This window comes from Camelus ferus, chromosome 35, assembly GCF_009834535.1.
Source record: "Camelus ferus isolate YT-003-E chromosome 35, BCGSAC_Cfer_1.0, whole genome shotgun sequence".
Lineage (NCBI taxonomy): Eukaryota > Metazoa > Chordata > Mammalia > Artiodactyla > Camelidae > Camelus > Camelus ferus.
Window position 1 is genome coordinate 23436377 of NC_045730.1, and position 20497 is coordinate 23456873.

General features: G+C 45.8%; 1 protein-coding gene across 11 annotated transcripts in view; it reads right to left on the reverse strand.

Annotated features, from left to right (window-relative positions):
• MKX (mohawk homeobox) overlaps window positions 1–19437 on the reverse strand; it is a 61477-nt gene extending 42040 nt beyond the window's left edge. The window contains exons 1-6 of one of the 11 annotated variants that reach the window (XM_032473535.1): window positions 18041–18196; window positions 17584–17664; window positions 16820–17086; window positions 15009–15168; window positions 7436–7589; window positions 6639–6974 (exon numbers count right to left, since the gene is read on the reverse strand). In XM_032473535.1, the coding sequence (XP_032329426.1) occupies window positions 6639–6974; window positions 7436–7589; window positions 15009–15168; window positions 16820–17007 (838 nt within the window). In that variant the 5' untranslated portion in view covers window positions 17008–17086; window positions 17584–17664; window positions 18041–18196. Of the gene's footprint in view, window positions 1–6638; window positions 6975–7435; window positions 7590–15008; window positions 15169–16819; window positions 17087–17286; window positions 17535–17583; window positions 17665–18040; window positions 18197–18408; window positions 18781–19011; window positions 19055–19301 lie in introns of those variants that run through there. The other 10 variants (XM_032473531.1, XM_032473539.1, XM_032473532.1 and 7 more) reach the window with 10 other exon arrangements.
• Between the last annotated feature and the right edge of the window lie 1060 nt (window positions 19438–20497).

Genomic DNA, 20497 nt, shown 5'->3' on the forward strand with positions numbered 1-20497 from the left:
TCTTTCTGCTATACTTTTTATTCTTCGGTGGATTGTCTTGAAACCAGCTAAACTTTTCCATTTATCATCCTTGCATTTTCCTGAAAGTCACTCTTTCTACTTGAAAATCGGTTTGGTTTCATTTTATACTTTCTAAGTTTTTATGTTGACTCTCCTAAACATCTCATAGTTTTAAGATTCATTCTGTTTAATTTTTTCCCTCTGGTTTTAGCTTTTTTTTTTTTTTTTTTTTTTTTTTTTTGCGTTTTTGAAAAAACCCATTTAAACTGATTCAGGACCATTTTCTTTCTCTTGTCCTGCTCATAGACACAGATCAACATATACATATGTACATGAAAGTGTCTTTTATGATTTAAGAGGCAGACAGACTAAATCATGAAAACACTAACTCATTCATTTAAGAAACAGTTCTGGAGCAAATACATGAGACACTGAATTAAGAGCTAGGGGGACTATAAAAATGAATAAAATACCATTTCAGGGCCTCAGAGAGCTATTAATACACACAAGGCAGTGAGTATCAGCACGGAAGAAGAGAGAGGATACAGCTGCATTTTGGAAAACAGTCTGTCTATATTCACACAAATTTGAAAACAGAATTGCTATCATTAAGTATCACACGGAGGAAACAGTGTAAAAGGACAAAAAATGTCAGGATCAAACACAGCCCTAAAAATGGTGTACACCTTCTAAACTAAGCTACCGTGTATTTTCCATTTGTTTGTAAACCAGGCTGCTGAATGGGGCTGTAAGCCTCAGTATCCAATATAGACTTTTTCAAAGGCTCTCCCAGGACACCAAATAACAAAAGAAAAGTGAATGAAAAACTAACCCCTGCAGGAGCCAGCACACAGATTATGCCAATATTTGTTCTCTTTTTCTACGTCTGTCGGCCATGAATCTGTTTTTAACAGTAAGCGGAACACTTGAATACTTCCATTTAAATTTTGCAAGTGAATCCATAAAGAAAATTTGCTTTCAAAAATCAAGCTACTTTGCATTTCAGAAATAATCCACATGACTGTGATCTGCCGCCATCACCACTAATAGTTAATAATCTACAGTGTCCAGAATACCATGCTTACATTTTATAATCCTACCCCACGACTCCCTAAAGGTCAGAATTTCTATAAATCTCATTTCAAAGGTTAGCACTTTGGAATAAGTAATTAGGAAAGATCTGTTTTTAAAAGGCAATCATAAAGACATCGCTCTTCACTCAGAGGTGTCAGAGGCAAGTTTAGGATTGTGGTTAACCCCAAAATTACTAATTTGAAAGGGAGGACTGGCATACAAAAAGCAATGGGAGGAGGGAGTTTAGAGAAGAGACAGGGCTGAGGCACACCCCATATGCTGTGTTTCATATTGTGAGCTCAGCAGTATAGAAGATTCTCTATTTTGTAAATCACCCCTTAAATTTGTATCTGGAAGTTTCACTTAGGTGGAATACCTCGTTTCCAATGGTGTCTGATAGGAGAGGTATTGTTGCAGTAAAGATACAGGACCAAAAACTGGATAACCTTTCAAGGATCCTTTAAATGTCATGAACTGGGCTGATGAGAGGAGGTTTTATTATTGTCTGCTGGTGAACATCAGCAGTCATTTGCAGGCCAGGAAAAGAATGTCTGGAATCATCCAACACAGCAAAACTGAATTCTTTCACTGAAAACAAGGAAGTGACAAGTACAAAAAGGGAAATAAAAGAAGATGAAAGTATCCAAAGTCGACTGAGTGGTCAACAAAATTCCGAAGAAAGGCTAGCTTGTACCCAGAAACACAGTATCCTCAGCAGCTGGCTCTGGACTGAGCCTTCTCTTGACAAAGCCTTCTCTCAACTGCCCTGAGGCTTTCTTTAAGCTACCCCCAAACACCTAACATTGATGTAACATAAATTACGAGTGACTATTTCCTGCTCAAAAAGATCTGACAAGTTCTTTAAGTCTTTCTTCTGCTTCATTTAACTATGGTTTCTTTGATGAGGAGCTGAGCACAGAACCCAGGGCTCCAGTGAGCCTAGAACATATCCGATGCGGTACGAATGCTTGGAAGGGCACTTCACACATGAACGCCTTTGTCCCAGAAGCGTCCTGCGAAGTCAGCAGTTTGGGATGGAGACAGTCCCATTTCTCCAAATAAACTATGCTACAAATCAAGGTTAAATCCCCAGCTAATCCAATGGTTTACTGAACTCATGAGCGTCCTTGAGTTTTACTACTGATAATACCAACTGAAACCCTAAAGAACACACGTGTGCAGGAAGAGAGAGAAAAAAAACCCATCTCCACTCCACCCCACCCCGACCCTGGCAGAGGGTGGGTGGTTATCATTAGCCAAGAAAAGAATATTTGGAAGTGGCGTTGAGCCTTTGTCATTCTCCCAGGCTTTCTTTCTACTGCCTCCTTTGTCTCTTCCCCACTTCCCTCATTTTGCTCCAACCGTGGCAGGCCATCTAAAAGGACTCTGCCCCTCAAAGAGTCCCATGCACCAAATAAATGACTTCTTTTCCCTCTCCATCAAAATCTCCATTTCGTCAGGGATAGTCACGTGGAGGGGAAGCTAATCTGATTAATTCACACTAACATAGAAAAGAGTTCTATCTGCCAAAAGGTTTTTGCTCTACCAGATGTGCATAATTAAGAGGGATTTCAGGCACTTTAACAGGACAAAGTTGAAACATTCAGCCTTGTCGGAGCAGATTAAATTTATGAATTACACACCAGGAAAGCAGTGGGGCTCAGAGAGTTAACCACTAGAACGTACTAGCCATCTAGAAGTTGATCGTCTGTGAGATGCGAAAAGGGAAGAACAGTACAGGAATCTGTCCTCGCGTGGCCACGGAGGGGGCAGCCCACAAGTTTCATCTCAGGACCTGCCTGCCTTTCCCCTTAGGAACGTCTCCTCTCCCCTTCAGGGAGGAAGGAAATCTAATAGGCATGGTTTGGAGGGTAAACTGAACTTGAATCCAACTTAGGAAAGGCTCCACACTCTACAAGGCTCTTTCACGGCTGGTTCCATCCGGAGAAAATACGCACCCAGTAGACAGGAGTCAGGGGGATGTGACGGTGGAGTCCTTATTGCGACACCTCAGAGAGCAGACCCACCCGAGGACTAGCAACCTGAAGGGCAGTCTGTAATGGGAATTCTCTCCATCAGATACCTGAAAATTACTATCCATGAACCTAACATGATGAAGAGGACTGTCATTTTAATTCAGATGACAATTTCGTTCAATGGATGACACCCAGTGACTAGATTTTCTAGTGTATTACTTAATTGTATTTAGAAGCAATAACCTTAACAGTCCTGATCAATTCAAATATTACAAATGCTACTGTCAGAAAGGTTTTAACCAGTGGTTGCTGAGAGTCTACAATGCCCCTGAGAAAGAGAACAACTTTTAAAAAAAATTTCTTGTACGATGTGGGAGACTGCAGATGACAGACAAATATATATTTAATGTCTACGTAAAACCAATGAAAACATGTAAAGATCTACTCGGATCTAGTAATATCTTCAGCTAGGATTACTGCTGTATAATCTACCAGGCTTCTTTCTTCCTCCTAGAATTCAACAAGCGAAACGAAATTCAGTGATACATTACTCTCCCATACACCAACTCTTTCTTTAATCTGGCTTTTTGATTCTATATATTTAATGAAATGTATCATGAGATAGCAACTCTCTTACAAAAAAAGGATGGAAAAAATGGATACAATTTCATAGCACCGACAAAGCAATAAATTGTATTTAAAGGTGATCTCTTCTGAAAAAGAATTTAAAAGATGAAATCTTTGTACTACTACAGAACTAGGGTGGGAGGGAGAGGAGTGGTGTTTAATAGTAGACTTAGAAGATTTCTGTTTTGGTGAGGAAAGCAAGATATAACCAGAAGGACTTGAAGGAATTCAGAATAAGCCTGTGTGCCAGAGTAAACCACAGCAGTGGCTCGGAAAGCATGTAGTGAAATGCCCTGTTCCACTACTTCTGCGTGAGTGGTAGCCCAGCTACATCCGAGCAGCATTACCACTCAGCTCCCACACAGCACAGCCATTTCTTATTTTGGCCTGAAACTTAGCAGACTAGAAGTCTGAGACCGACTGGTCTTTCTTAATTCTCCATCCACAAAACCAAAAATTTCATTCTGTTCTTTGTAAGCGTCTACACATGCACGGAGAACCCAGGAGGTTACGTGTCTAGGCTGCCTTCTCGTCGCTTGCATAACTGAAAAACAGGTTTTTATTTAAAAATAGAACTTGGCAAACGAATAGTCCGTAACATGGACCAAGTGTGTTTGGAATGCTTTAATAAAAATAAACGGCCAAGCTCTTTCACGTTGAAAAGCAGCAACTATTCCGGCATCCTAGTCCCCCTTCGACTTTATATTTTGTCACCTTCGGAAAGATCATGTATTTTCAGAAGACCCAACACACTGGGTAAACTGCATACGCACATGACCTTGTTTTTACTGGGAGCCATAAAGAAATTTATGAGAAAAAATGTTTAACCAACAGACCTCCAATTACTCCACCTCATCAAATTTTAATTTTCATTGTTTTTATCTTTCTTGTTTTTGTCTATACACACTTGTCATAATTATATTCAGTGTTTCCACAATTTAAAATTTTTTTTCCACTTAACATTAATTACATTATCAATATTTTCCATGTTGTTTCATAGTTATATCAGTATCACAAATAAAATTTTTGACTTTTATGCTATCTTACTCTGGTTTGGGATCAGGGTAACATTTGCAGTTTAAAAAATTAAGATACTCCCCATGTTTTGATATGTTCCGGAAAAATGTATAAAGCATAAGAATTATTTCTTCAAAGTTTGAAAGAAAAATCCAATGAATCTATCAAGTTATGTATTTTGGGAACTGAGTTTGCTAAAAACTTAAATGTTTCCTGCATTAGTGGTCATTTAAAACTTATGAATTTATCACTTACTTTGTGTGGATAATCGCAAGTCGCTTCACCCACACATGTGCATACAGCATACTGCCAAAACAACTGTGCACAGTATTTATTCATTATTTAAAAACTATTTTTGTTTAATAACCATGTATTGATTGCTGTATCTTCTTTCTCATTTCCAACTTTAATTTGTGTCAGTTTTTGCTTGTTTCTTTTACTACTGATTTCAAAGAGCCAACTCGATTTATTTATCTATTTTTCAGCCTTCCATTTTACCTTTTTTTGTTTTCTATTTATTCTTTTTCCAATTATCTGTACTTAAATGACTTATTTTCCTTTTTCTGAAAGTAAACATTCATAAAGCTCTGAATTGCTTCCACGTTCTGTTCTGGCCACATCATTTAGGTATTAGTAGATAGTTTTAACTTTTTCATTACTGGTTAAATAGTCTTTGATTGCATCTTTTACTTATTCCTAGAGCCAATCATAACTTATCATAAGACTATGTATTTCTCAGTGTTTGGAGTTGTTTTCATTGTTGGAGTTGGAGATAAAAGCAGAAAATGGGTTAAGTCATTAAAAATGCATAGAGATTTCCCCTGAATCCTCATAGATGGTGTATCTCGTATACATTTGTAGACACTTGCAAATCAGATTTCTGGCTAAATAATCCTAAGGATATATTAAACAGACCAACTTTAAATTTCTTTATAAAGCTCTGTTGTTCACATATCAAGCCCCTTGATACGACAGGGACTCAACGTAGTAGTACTTGAGTAGAACTTAGCACAGAACCTAGTATATCACAACAATTCAGTGGACGACTGGTGGCAGTATGTGTAATAATAAGAGAACTACTCTAGCAGTTGTCACCCTCCTCCAACCTCTTGTGCAGGCCCAGCTACACCACTGATCTGGAGAAGAGTAACTAGCCATGTGTTCTGGGCCTGGACTTTCTTATCTGTGACAGAATGTGGCCAGGTTGCACGCTTCCTGAAGTTACTTCCAGGGGCAACATTTCTGAATCTCACTGGGTGGCATTTTCAGGACCTGGACCCTACCTACACCAGATGGAGGACACACACAATCCTTTGTTCTGAAGCAGCTTGCTCAAACGCTCTTGAAGACAAGATAGAAAATTTTACCAAACTTGCCACTCCCATCTGCAAGTTGTGGACAGGAAGAAATCGATTCATTGTTTCTGGACTAAAAGTAAAAATTTCAAAACTATTTATCAGCTCTGTTTGTGCTTTTCAGGAACAAAAGTAAAATTTTCAAAGCAATTTAAGCCAGACCTCTACTTTCCCCTCACAAACGCCTTGGCATCCATGCTATTTTTTGTTCATTTCTCATCAGTATTAGCAACCAAAGAATTCAAGAGAAAAGATGGAGGACAAAGTATTTGTGTGGCTGGTTATAATCCAGGACATTCCTCCATGATAACTTATTCATAAAGCCAATATATATCTCCTCGAATAATGTTTATCACTAAGAAGAATTATTATTAAGAATAAAAACTTCCCAGTAGACCAATCACCTACCAACAAGCACACTGGCCAATTAAGAACAAAATGAAAGCTTTCAAAGTGAATTACGGGCAATATGTGCATAACCTGATGCAAAAGCAATAAAAATTATGCCTTGACATCTGTCGAAAGAAATCCCTCTGCTGCAGCTTCAATTCCATTTTCAACAAGGTTATCACAAAAAGCACAGACTTACCCGTGCGATAGACGAAGTTGCCTTCAGTTTCTGACGATGAGGGAGACACCAATTCCTCCTCGAATTCGTTGGAACTAAAAGATCCCGAGTGGTTCCTTTGCCTCGTCTTTCCCATGATGGCAGCGTCTGTGACCATGACATGTCTCAAAGAGTCGTTAAGGTAACGGTTCAACAAGCTGCTCTTGTATTTTGGGGGGGAAACGTAGTCCTCGTTGGCCCGTGACTCTGGCCTCACTCCAGCTTTTATGACTGAGCTCTCGCTTTTGATCACAGGATGGTGGACAGGATTATTATAGCCCCCTTCATTCATGTGGTTTCGTGGAGGATTTTCTCCATCTAAGGGGGAAAAACATTACCAGGTAGTACTTACACATACTTCTCCCCCCGCCACACAGTTGTTACATTTCATCACTAATACACAAACACACACACACACACACACACACACACACATAAGGAAGAATATTTAAAGTGTATAAAATTATCTTTGATATTTAAGATTAACTTTTAGGCAAAGGAGAGCAGGAATCTATGTAATCTCTCCTCTTCGTATTTTAATTTTACTGAACTTCACAGACAATGTTACTCTGACACACGATAAATCTATGAACAAGAGGAAACCGCCGTAATTCGGTCGGTCATTTATAGTATTGTAAAAGTGAAGTTACCTCATGCAATAAAAAGGAACCGTTACAGCACCATCATGTTTTATGGAATCAGCCTTAAAAACAGCAGTTGAGGCGAATGTCTCATTACCGAGGCAGAGCAAAGAAAGCAAAATAAAAATATCAACCAACCTTCGGAACATGAGTCATCACTGCTCACGCTGAGCCGCTCAGCGTTTCCTTGAACATACTTGTTGTACAACTTTATCCTCAAGGCCCAGCTTAAATCTGGCTGTCGAACGGTATTCTTAAGCCGACGTCTGGCATTAGCAAACCAATTTGACACCTGAAGAAGTTTTATTTTTCAATTAACACAACATAAAAAAATGACCCATCCTACAAGTACTTTCCCAGAAAGGACCTAAGCCTCTTTCAGTGCCTCTGATCATTCAATATTCTCAGGACATAACGGTACTAAGCATTCAGTACTCATGAATAAACAGATAGCTCATTCAATCATTCATTCATTCAATCAACAAACGTGCTGAGCACTTACTACAGAGACTGAGCATTAACTATACTCTGGGAGTAAAAAAACATATTAAGGGGCTTCGCGATCAAGTTTCCAGTCTAGTAAGGGAGGTAGGATCATGTACAAATGACCCAAATATAGAAAAGAATGTGATAAATGGCTTAAGAGGCATTAAAATAAAATGTTACAGGAGTCCCATAGAAGGAGGGGTTACTTTATATGCTGACTCAAGATGTCATGAGGACTTTAAGCTAGATTTTGAAGGACTACGTCAGGGATAATGGGTAGAAAAGTGTGTTCCCAATAAAGAGGACACGGAACACATGTGAGTCAGATTCCAGAGGCACCGCAGTGGGCGAGGAAGAGGGAAGGATTAGAGAGGACCTTGAGTTCTCAAACTCGTGCAACCAAGAGAAGACAGTGCCACTTTGAGAAAGAAAGTAGAGCTGTTTAAGTGTGAAATGATGGGTTTGGTTTGGGAATGTTTAGTTTGAGGTACTAGAAAAGCACACAGATGAGATGTGCAGCAAGAAAATAGAGCTGGCGCCTGAAATTTAAGGGGGAAGAAGGTCAAATTTGGGTCGAATGCACAGAGGTGAGAGGTGAAGCTGTGAGAACAGGCAGAACAAAGAGAGCACTCTGGAAACCTCCAGCGATTCAGGGCGTAGGAGCTAGCAAAACCACCAGAGGGAGAGCAGACAAGCCGAGGGAGAGAAAAGCCAAACAGCACCCAGCCTGAAGCTCAAGTCAAGGGCTTCCGAATAGGTGATGGCAAAGACATGAACACTGCGAAACAAAGGAGTCGCTCCACAGCTTTTGCCTCTTTTTAAGGTGCTATTGGATTTCTAGGCGCTCAAATGGTACTAGACATTCCTTTTTAAATGTCAGGCTACCGTCAGAATATATATATTAAAACCCAAAAGGCCAATATTTGCCTTTAAAACGATGAAATGTGGAAAGGGGATTACATCTTTCGCTCAATTTGTTCCAGAACATGACCCCGCAGTACTATGATGGTTTGTGTGGTCATGCTTGTGACAGAATTTCTTTTCTTTTTATATTTATACTATAGATACACGATGTTTGCATATTACCCAAGTCTTAATTATTGAATGAAACTGTGGTGGGTGATACTACTTTAAAAAAAAAAACTGTAATTTTTTCTTTTTGTCCCCGTGGGTAAAACACAATCGTCTTTTCCAGTTTGTACACACACAAACTATATCACATATAACAGATATATTCACTATTACCTCTCTTTGTGTCTTAAGCAATGATAATTGTCCTTTCACATTTATGTGCAATGGTGTCATGTCTCACCACGACATCCCAGAAACCTCAGTTTTTATCTCCCCGTCTTTCTGCAAAGCTGTGCTATTAATGCTATGGTTTAGTCTGACTTCAAATTCTCAGTCTCTTCAAACCTCTACAAACAGACAACTTCCGGGACTAGTGACCAAATACACAGTGAGTAGCTCTTGTGCTTCAGCCATGGTGGTAAGTGGCAGGAGTGAGTGAACTTGGTCCCCCGCACACACAGGAGGACCAGCAGTGAAAGCCATACTAAGTATTAACTGTGATACATGGGGGAAACCACACTATGGAAGGATGAAAAACCTGGTCCATTTCTTCTCAAACCTCCCTTGATTCCCCGAGTCACGGCCAAACTGTCCATTCACATGATCCTTACTACTAACTGGGCATTTTAGAGCATTAGTTTTTTTGAACTTCCCCATCTTCCATTCTGTCCACTTAAATGGATCTTTAACAACCACCATCAAATTCAATCGTGACGATTTCATCACATTACGTCGTAAATCCTCATCCACATCCCTTTCTCCTCGAACTGTGGTATCATGGGAAGAGATGTGGTCTCCTGTTCTGAATTTGCCAAATACATGCTGTGTGAGTTTAGGTAAGTCACGCAACTTTTCAGAACTTCAAACTTTTAATCTATAAAATGCATTTGCTGGTTCTTAACATCCTTGCTGACTCTGAAAACTAAGATCTGGGGCTATCGCCTGTGCTTTCCTACAAGCCTTAACTCATCTTCTTTGTGGCTGGGGCCAGCCCACCTCTGCTGTTGCCCACTGCTCTCTCTCCAGCAATTAGACTGGGGTGTCTAAGTCCTTCTCTGTTCTCCTCACTCACGGTGGACAGCCTGCAACTTCCCCTATGCCTATGTCACATTTATTAGAATCCAACTCTGAAACCTTTTTGTTACTTTATTTACTAAACATCATAAACTTCAGAGACTAATCTTAAATCTTAACCGACCTTAACTCTTAATACAATCGACACATAGTATCCCATGGTGTAAAATTTGATTCTTATGGGACTCTTCCTATTTTATTAAAATGCAATGGACTTCCAATTTCAAAAAACATGAATATACTATAATACTAACACACAAAAACAGGGACCCTTAAATGTCATGATGAGATTAACTAGCATTTCATACATGGGAATCACACCCTTCTTTATGTTTTATATACTCATAGTTATTACCAGCGTATGTTAATTATACATTAGAAGATTTTCCAGAAAGGTTTGCTGGTATCTAACATAGGCTATTTCTAAACTGATTTCGTAAGTTTGACTGGCACCCAATTTACTAATATATCTACTCTGCCAGTATTTTATTACCAGAAACTTACAGTACAACTTAAGGGCTGACAGTCTGGGGTGTTTAATATCTTCTTGTGTTAAGTTGTGCAAACAGTAGACATTAGTTGGTGAACAAGTTTGAATATACATTATTTGGGATTTTTTTTTTCCTGATGAATTAACGCAAACTCCATCTGTTTCAGTGAAGGTCAAAATGCCAGTTCAAATTTTCTACCTTTAACTTACTATGGATTCCTTCAAGGTTACCATTCATATTCTCTTGAAATGGTATTTCACACAAAACAGGCCTCCTTACCAAGGAGAGGTTCTGGAACAGCATTTTAATATCTAAGTCAGAGCTTTAAAAACACTGTATTTTATAGTGAAAGCTTAGAGAACCAAATATCTAGAAGCTGGAAGAGAAAACTAAGTACTTTTCATCCTACTCTGACAGAAGTGTTCACTTCATCATATTGACAGAGCAATCATTAGAGGGAACCCAGCGGGATATGCTGCCAGCTGTCTGCCTTTGTACACACAGAATTAACAGCTTATTCTGGGTTATTCAACTGAAATGTTGAACACCTCGTTTCTAAGCCTGTGTAGTGTTAACACTTGGAATAATGCAGAAGGACCAATCTGAGCTTTTTGTTCAATAGTTAACAACAGCCACAATCCGTACAGTTGGTAACTGTACACCTGTCTCAGCAGAAGAGCTCAACACCAAACAAGAAAGAGCGGCATCATACGGAGGCAAAAATCACGCAACACAGCAGATTTAACCAAATGCTCCACGGGTGGATCTAAGGAATTTGAAACTTCTACTATAAGAGGAAGGAGCATTAACATCCAATCACTAAAATGTAACCTCAGACTCCACTTGTTCTGCACTCTGCATTGTGATCATGAAAAAAATCACCCCAAGTAGACATTTCACTTTTATCATCCAGAAAAAATATAAATATATTTTAAATAAATACACATAAACAATGGGAAATATTGAAACCAGAGACAGCCCCCATCTGGCCCTTCTTTCAAAAACTTCTTCAGAGGCAGCTATTCCCTAGGTAAACTCCATATCCCACAATAATTCAAAACCGCAATCACGTATCACTTTATATTAGTCCACAATAAAGCTCTTTGTATTTTGAGAGTAGAGATTATATTTTTATAAAGTTTGAACACTGGTCAGTCAGAGGAACCAAGCACAATGGAATATTTTGGTTGGTTAAAGTCAAAACACACACAGACACAAATGCAAATCATCTTCCTGTTAAATTGTATAAAAATCCTTATTATCTTATCAGGAAGATGTCAGCTAATAATGCAAACAGTTATAGCCAATTCGAGACAAGTTGCCAAGTCTAGTGAGTAGGAAAAAAGAAAGTTGCGTATTTCTTTCTGATCCATCTTTCAGGGGTGAATAAAATGTAGGTGCTGATTGATGTCCTTAGAGCTTCTATTTATCAGAAAAAGTAACTTGTGGTCCTAAAAAAATATTCCCTCCACTAAAGTTTCAAGATTTTGTTTCTAGGCTTAATAGAGAATGCGGACCAGGTTTTACACCCTTCCTTATCAATCAAAGAGTAGCAAAATAAGGCAAAAGTGCTTCTTAGGAAAAGTTCGACAGTTTGACACACAACCAAAAGGAAAATGTTAGGTGTAAAAGACATTCTCAAAACGTAAGACATTCTTGCAGTTAAGGAATAAAACAATTATACTGACAGCTTATTAATATAAATCATGAGAAGCAGAGATGGGAGACATTATAATAAACAAAAAACAGAGTTTGGAGCCAGAAATAAGGGGAACACTCCATATCTGTCTATAGACATAAAAAGTGACGTATTTCCAGATAAACTGAAAATGATAAAGTGACTTATGCTTGTGCTTGTTCTGTGGAACTAGCAAACAGCATTGAAGGTAACGATCTGCCCTCTGTGTATTCCCTACAATGGGATGGATTTTAAAACTAGAGTATCTTAATCCGATTTCAAGACAGTCTCTAGTTTTCAAAAAGATGTTTCGGGAAGTCACGTGGTATTCCCCAACTAGAACCTATTCAGTCTACAAACATGCACGAAGTTTACTACGTGGAAAGTACTGGGCTGGGGGAAACCGCAAGATGAAAATGAATTAAGACAGGATCACTCTTCTCAAGAAGCCTGACTCTACAGGAGAAATGCATTCAGTGGGAGAACTTGACTCATGAAATAGGGGTCTATTTACAGGACACGAAAGCTTTATTCGGATCACAGCTTGATATTTTTCGCCCAAAAGTGAAAATGTATTTACATGATTTATTTGGTTCCCATCGAGTCAGAATTTGCTTTGGATGTTTAATATACAAACTCCTTACATTCATAAATATGTATTTTCTTGCTTAGACATTCCACTATGCCTAATTGAGAATAAATGGATCCAAACTGAATGATACATACAGTTGGTTAGTCTATACATTTTGATTTTTTCCCATTTATCACTTTAAAGTTCCAGAAACCAACTCCATTTACTATAAATTGTGGAAATCATTAAACAGGTATCACTTATAATTACAAATAATTACCTTTGCCCCTTCTAAAAATTACATACGTGTGTGCATGTTTATTTACTGAAGACTAGTGTAAGAGAAAATGTAATGGGAAAAGTTTTCATTACACGAATAAAAACTTCATGTAAATTAGAAAAATGCAATAGTCTTACCAAGATCTTAGTGCAAAAAAGAATTATTTGTATTTGAACTATCATTACAGGTAGAACTAATTTTATTCTGTATTACAAATGACAATTACATGTATTGCAGCTTAAAGAAACTACTGCACATGAAAATTTAAATGTCTCTGCTAATGACAAATAATGCATTTCATAATTAAAAATGCCCTAAATACATCATAAACATTTTTGGCTTTCTATATGAAAGAATGGCAAGGATGTGGAAGGATACAATCAATAATCTAATGTTTTACTGCTGACACTATATTCAATAATATATTCAAATAGCTCTATAAATTAATGTATTTTTCAAAATAAATAGCATACCAGCTTGAAATCTGAACATATGCATTTATTTGCATAAGTCGAGGTTTCTTTTACTGGAATAATTTATTTAAAAACTAGTTTTGAAAATTACTGAAAGTTCATTGTTTTATGTAAAACAGATATTAAGCCAAGAACACTAATTTTCCCCTCCAGTGCTTCAGCAAATCACTATTAATACTATTGCCTGTTAATATAAAGCAAAACAGATGTTTTTCTCTACAACTGTACTGAAAATTAGCAGATAAATGAATGTTATAGCTTTAATAAGCCTGAATACAAGTCAATTTTCATGCTTTGTCAAACTTTCCAGTAATTCCTAAAATGACAACCTTAAATACTCTGGAAAGCAATTTTTTTGTTATTAAATTGTGAAACATTCCCTTTTATTTTGGGGTTCCCACTTACGATAATTTTAATGGAATGACCAAAATTTCACAAATGCAGTGATGCAGTACTATGGTAACATCCCAGGCTTCTCAGACCATTCAGCTCCTTCTCCTATTTCTGAATAAATCTGAACTGTTTGCACGCATAAAAGCTCATGTCGCTATATTCATGAAAGAAAACTGGTGTGAGAGAAAGAGCATTTGATCTGCAATGACATATCCAGGCCGACCTCTACCCCTACTAACACAACTTCCTCCTGCCTTGGTTACATCACCGGCAAAATGCTGAATGACACAGCCTATCTCAACCTAGTTTTGTGAATATCAAGTAAGATTGTGAAGGGAAAAAACTCGTCCAATGTAAAGTAGTGTTGTTCACTAGAGAGGCAACAAACTTACTCTATTCCTCTGCATTTTACAAAGTCACCCAACCATTTGAAATCTGCCTCATCTTAACCCCAGTAGAAATATACCAACAGCAAAATTTTGTGGCATCTAGTAATGCTCAGGTCCCTCTTATTTAAAAAGGAAAAAACAAACACAAACCAAAAAAATAAATCCAAACCCCCTTCTAGCCCTCCCTGAGTCTGTCAGGAATGGTAATTTGAAAGTTAGCCTGTACTTGACCTTTAACATGGGGCCCTAATGTGGGGTGCCTTTCTGCCTGCTTGTCAAAAGTGTGGTCCGGGCCAGCAGCTTCAGCATGGCCTCAAGAACTCTTCAGAAATTCAAATTATCAGCACCACCCAAGACCGACTACTGAATCACAGATTCCTGGTGGGGCCCAGCAAATTGGGTTTTACCAAGTCCTCCAGGCGATTCTGGTGCACAATCAAGTGTGAAAATCACTGTGGGAGTAGTCCCACGTGTAGCCATCGGTATATGGTCCATGAGTCCAGATTCCTAGACACTCTCATGATTCTGCACTTGACTTTTCACTGCCCTCCTTAACAAAACACCATAGAAACCCTCCTGGACCAAGCTTAGATGAGATGGAGGAAACCCAGAATCTCTTCCCACAACACAACTCTGGCCCCGTGCCAGCCCCTTATCAACCTCAGGGGCACAAGCCGTAGCATCCGGACCGGCCTCTCGCCCCCATCCCTCCCCAGCAGCCGGCAGCTGGAGATCTGCACACTTCGTGAGCCCGCTCCTCGGTCTCCCCACCAGACGGGCAGGGGGCTTGCTGCGCCGGGATTACCTGCACTAGCGTCATCTGCGAGCCAAGCGCCAAGAGTATCTTCTCCGTCTTGGTGGGGTACGGGTTGTCACGGTGCTTGTAAAGCCACTGCTTCAGTGGCCGCGCCATGTCTTGTAGGGCCTGCCGCTTGTGCCTCACCTTCCCGCCGTTCTGCCGGGCCCTGGGACACCGGGAGAGGATGGGGCCTCGGTGAGCCGCGCCGTCTGGGTGCCGCCCGCCGGGACCCCCGGGGCTGCCCGCCGCCTGGCGCCGGCCCCCGCCCCGCGCGCCCGGACCCGAGGCGAGGCGGCGATGGGAGCCACACGGTATCAGGGCGGGGGTATCCTTTCCTTGGCACCCCTCCTTTGAAATAGCCGGGGTGTCGCAGGAGGACACGTGGCAGTGAAAGCCGCTAGGTATATAACGAAAAGGGGGACATCTTGAAGCCAGAGGTTAGAGGTTGAGATAATTTCAAGGAAACTTATTTAAGCCACAGATCCGCGCAGCAGGGCTGTCACCGTCCGTCGCCCGCCTGCACCGTGCCCTCGAGGGGCCCTGGCCTCGCGCAGAGGCTGCTGCCGGCTCTCGAAGGTTCTTTCAGGGGCTCTTGCCTGCTGCTCCGGGACTCCTGTCGCCTGTGGCGAAAGGAAATGTGGCCCACTGGACGGCGGGAATAAAGCCAGAGATGACGGCCACCCCACCGCCCTGGGTGTGTGGAGGAAAGATGCAGAATCTTAAAAAACAAAAATAAAAACAGTCTAGGGGCCTTTTCATGGCATTAAAGGGAATTTAAAAGTACAAAAAGGCCTGTCATATCGGGTAAAGAAAAGAGACCTCAGGAAAAGCACATTCGAAGGAGGAAGAGTCGAGCGGGCCGGTGGGCGCTGCGCTCCCCAATGGCTCCGGGAGGTGTCGCCGCCGTCCGCACGCCCCGCCACTCGGGGAGGCTCGCGCGCCTGCGCCGCAGCCTCCGGGGCTTTGCCTCTCTAAACACTTTGAAATGCAATTCCATCCGTGAGGACTGGTAGTAACATTTTGACGAAACCTAATCTCTATTTTACTAACCGGCAACGCCGCAGAACAAGCAGCTGATGCAATCTTCCAGGTGGAGCCGGCCAGGACGGCCGCCCCTCCCCTCCCCCCGCGGGGCGCTCGGGAGCCGGCGGGACGTGGCGGGGCTACAGACGGCCTCTGCGCTTCTGCGGCTGGAGCAGCTGGCGGCCAGCGAGCCCTCGCCCCTTCCACAGCCCCCTCCGCCCGCTAAACCGAAACCCGGCCCGGCAGGCCCGCGGCACCCCACCTCCGGGCTCGCAGCGGGCCCCGCCGAGGCGCGCGCGCGTCTGGGGCGTCCTGCGGGGAGCTGACCTTCCCAATACCCTGGCCGAAGCAAGGCCCTGTCGTGGCACAAGACTAGCCTGACCCGGGAAGCCCCGACTTCTTGTCCCTGTCCTGTGCCTCTGCATCCCCCTCAGTCCTTTCTGCCTCGCCCGCAGCTGCGCTTCTGCTCCCCGCGGTCCAGAGAGGGGCAGGTGCCCCCCCCCCAACATCACCACCCTGAGGTCCAGGCATCGGAGGACTAAAGGGCAGTTTCCGGTGTCCTCAGTTTCCAAAAAGCCTCTTTTGAGCTGTCCTGACGAATCGATCCACCCATATTTTGAGCAACTAATGCCTTAAAATGAGAATGCGCAAGACCAGGAGGCAGAGATCTATCGTCCCTGGGAACGCCGGGCCCCTAACCCGCGGGCCCCGGTTGCCACTCGCACGCCGGCGCCGCTCAGCGCACCCACCCCTCCCGGCGGCGGCGGGCAGGGGCCCCAGGAGGGTGCGCATACCCGGTCCTCCTGTGTCGCAGGCCCAGGTTGTCCTTGAGGGGCGGGCCGTCCGGAATGCCCACCTCGGGGCGGGCGTGGGGATTGTCCAGGACGCCGCCGTAGGGCCGGCCGCCCCGCTCCCGCTCCGGAGCGCCGCGGTCTTCAAAAAGCACGGCGCCGCTGAGCTTGTTGAAGACGATGGTGTTCATGGTGCGGGCAGGCAGGGGCGCGCGGCGCGGCCGCAGCGCCTTGGGGCCGGGCCGCCGGGAGCTCCGCAGGGCTCGGGTTCTAGAAGATGAAGATGCATCACATTACTCAAGGAGAGTGCTCACACCCCTGCGCGTCCTGAGCCCCGAACTTGGCCGCGGCGCGGGGCTGCGGAGCCCAGGGGAGGCGCAGCGCCGCCGCACCTCAAAGCGGGAACCCCCGCCTCCCCATACCTGGCTACCCCGTCACCGGCCCCGAACACTCCCGGGACAGGTACCCACCCTCCTACTTGCCCGGCGATCCGGTCCCCAAGGAATCTCAACCAGAAATAATTTACCCGCGGAGGCAAAGGAAAGGAATTCCTAAACGAGCCTTCCTGAGTTGGTTTTATTCTGGAAGAAGCACACTCCGTAAAGCGGAGCAGGATAGGTGTGGGGCGGCGCGTGGTCCTTCAATCACAACAGAAGACTAAAGCGCTCCCACTCGGGTCGTAAGGCGGGGTTGGAAGGAAAGGAAAACTGGGGGGTAATATGAACAACCGCATCCGCAAGCCCCAGTTAATGAGTCCCAGGCCGTACCGGGATTTCGGGGATTTGCATGTTTTCTAGATCCTGGATGGTTTGGCTGAAACTCCTGCGTCCTTTTCCCCGCTACGGTCCCTGGGGTGGGGGCAAGGGCGGGGAAAGTTAGCAGACTCCCTAGCTAGAGAGTTAAGTGGCGTCAGAAACAAACGCACCACACTCTCCCCCTCCCCCCGAGTTCTCCTACCATCCCCCAGCCCGCTCCCGGATGCGCAGGGTCCCGGCAAAGCAAAGGCCCCGGAGACCCGGGCCCCCCGGGAGCCCGTTGTCAGTGCTGTCGTCTTCCGCAGAGCGGGTGCGAGCCTCAAGCTCGGAGCCCTTCCACACCCACCCCTTACGGGGACTCGGGGAACCGTTTCAGAAGCTGCAAAGGTGTCAGGAGCGTAAGGAGACATCGCGGGCCGCGCACCGCCCGGCCTGCGGAGGCCACTGTCGGGGAAAGCCTCTAGCTCACCTCAGCCTCTGCCCGCCGCGCGCGAGCGTCAGGGGCCCGGCCGCGCGGCCGCCGAGCTAGCCGGGTTACGCCCGGGGGCGCGCAGCCGCCCCAGCCCGCCCCATCTCCCCGCCTTGCTCCCGGGGGGACAGCTCGCGGCGCTTCTGAGCCGCCCTCGCTTCACGAGAGCGCCCCTCACTCCGCACTGCGGCGGCCAGGGCTGCCCACCCCCCAACACACACACACACACACACACACACACACACACACACACACACACACACACACACACACACACACACACACACACACACCCTCCGCCAGCCGAGTGCCCACGCTCGCCAATGCCCCCGCCCCGCCCTCCGGTCACCACAGCAGCGGCCACTCACGACGTTTAGGGCCGTGACCGCGGCAATTAAACGACGGCGCCCGTCAGTGTTCGTGAGGAGGTGAAGTCAGACCTCTGCTTGCTGTCCCGCGTACCATAGGACTGAGTCCTCCCGCGCAGACAGGTACGTGTCTGGGGTGTGCACACAGCCTTGGCGGTAAGTGTGAAAGCAAGTGTCCGTGCTCGCAGCCCTCGTTTTCCTTTTGAAATCAGTGCGCTTAGTGACTTGCGTTCAGGCTGTTCTATTTGTGAAGCACGCCCGTTCCCAGCGCCACTGCCTGTCCCCACCCCAGCCCTACTGTCTGTTCCCGCCTCTGCCCTGCCCTCCTATTACAACGGCGTGTTTTTCCTCGCCACTGCGCAGCGAGGTTTGCCCAGCAGACCCTCCCCACTGTCCCCAAGCCCACACCGAGATCGCCACCAGAGACCCCGGCGCGGTCCAGGTGTGCAGGCGGCAGGCGCGGAGGGAGGGGGCGGCGAAGGTACGAGAGCCGCGTCCTGACGCCGGTGGTCCAGGGGCGTGTGAACCGCTGCTCCTAACCCTCCCTGGGGGCCCGCGCGGGGTCCCCAATGCCGCCTTTCGGCTCCCGCGCTCCCCACTTACCCAGATTCACTCCACACTGTTGTTTGGGGAGCTCCCTCCCTGCGGAACTGCCCTGCCCAACGCCCGCGAACAATTTTAAGCAAAGGAGGCGCGGCCAGGTGGGCTTCCCGGCTCGTCGCAGACCCTCGGGCCAACCTCGGCCGCCCCACCCCCCCACCCCCGCGCGCGTCCTCAAAGGACCTCGGGGGGAGGTGGGGGAGGGGCAGGGAGCCGGGCGCCCGGGGCAGAGGGAAAGGGCGGCTCGGGAGCCAAAGCGAGCCTGCCGTCCCGCGGCCCCGCGCGGGCTGTACCTGGGGCGGTGGGGCCGGCGGCCGGCGGCAGGGCAGCTGGCTCTCCCGCGTCGAGGCTAGGCGCACTCCCATCCCCGCCGCATGTTCTCCGCGCGGGCTCCAGTGCGCTCACCGCCGCCACCGCCGGCGTCGCGGCTTTATTTACCCAGACGGGCGCGCGCGGCCCGGGAACCGGAATATCGAGGCCTTCTCATGTTTCCTGACTGCCCGGCCCAGCCGGCGAACATCCTGCGGGCGCGGTATCCACGTTCCCGGGCCGGCGAGAGGAAGCCTCCGCGGGGACGGCTGTTAACCCTCGCGGAGGAGCTGCCGCCGCCGGGGAGCCCCCGGCCCGCCGAGTCCTCCCCGGCCGGGCCCGGCTCACAGATCCTCCGGTCTCCAAGGCGCGGAGCAAAAGGGGCGATTTCCTTCGCACTTAGGGGAGAAACCGGAGAAGGCGCAAGTAGCGCCTGGCTCGGGCTCTGGGAGCTGAGCGGCTGCGGTGCAAATCCGGTGTCATAGCTGGTCCAAGCGCCGGAAATGTCACCACGCGTGGCTAGGCGGGACAGGGCATGCGACGCGCCCTTTATTTTCCTCGCGATTAGCTGGAGGGAAGTGAGAGCTCGGTTTGTGCCCCTAACGCCTGAGGGCGTATGACAGGAGATACTTGCGCCCCAGAAGTCTCTTTCCTAGTGTCATTGGACTTCTGCGGTCCTGGCAGTCTCCAAGCCAGGCACGCAGTCACCTTCCGGAGCCCGCGCTGGAGAGGAGGGTGGCAAGGCGGGCGCGAGGCGAGCCCAGGTGCCCAACCCACGGTGACCCAGGTGTGGAAGAGACGGCGAGAGCAGGGCTAGGAGCTGCCTGGAGCATAGGGGATGGAACTTGGAAGAACCCCGAGCCGGGACACGGTGCAAGGAGAGAGAATCCTATCAGAGTCTCTTACTGGTGATACTTGCCTTCCGACCGTCACCCCAAATATGAGAGTAACGACAGCTGTGGTTTAGGTGCCACTGGAAGCCCAGAGGTTCTCGCAGCCTAGGTGATCCTCAAGGCGCCGAGCAGCAAGCCGCCCGCGTTGTCGCCGCCTGGCCTCGCTGCAGCAGCAACACATTTCATCTTTTTTCTTGTTTTTAAAAAGAGCGAAAGTAAATTTCCCCCAAACCTGAAAGTTATGACATCATTTGCTCTTTTCTCCTCTAAGGGTGGCTGGCCAGCCT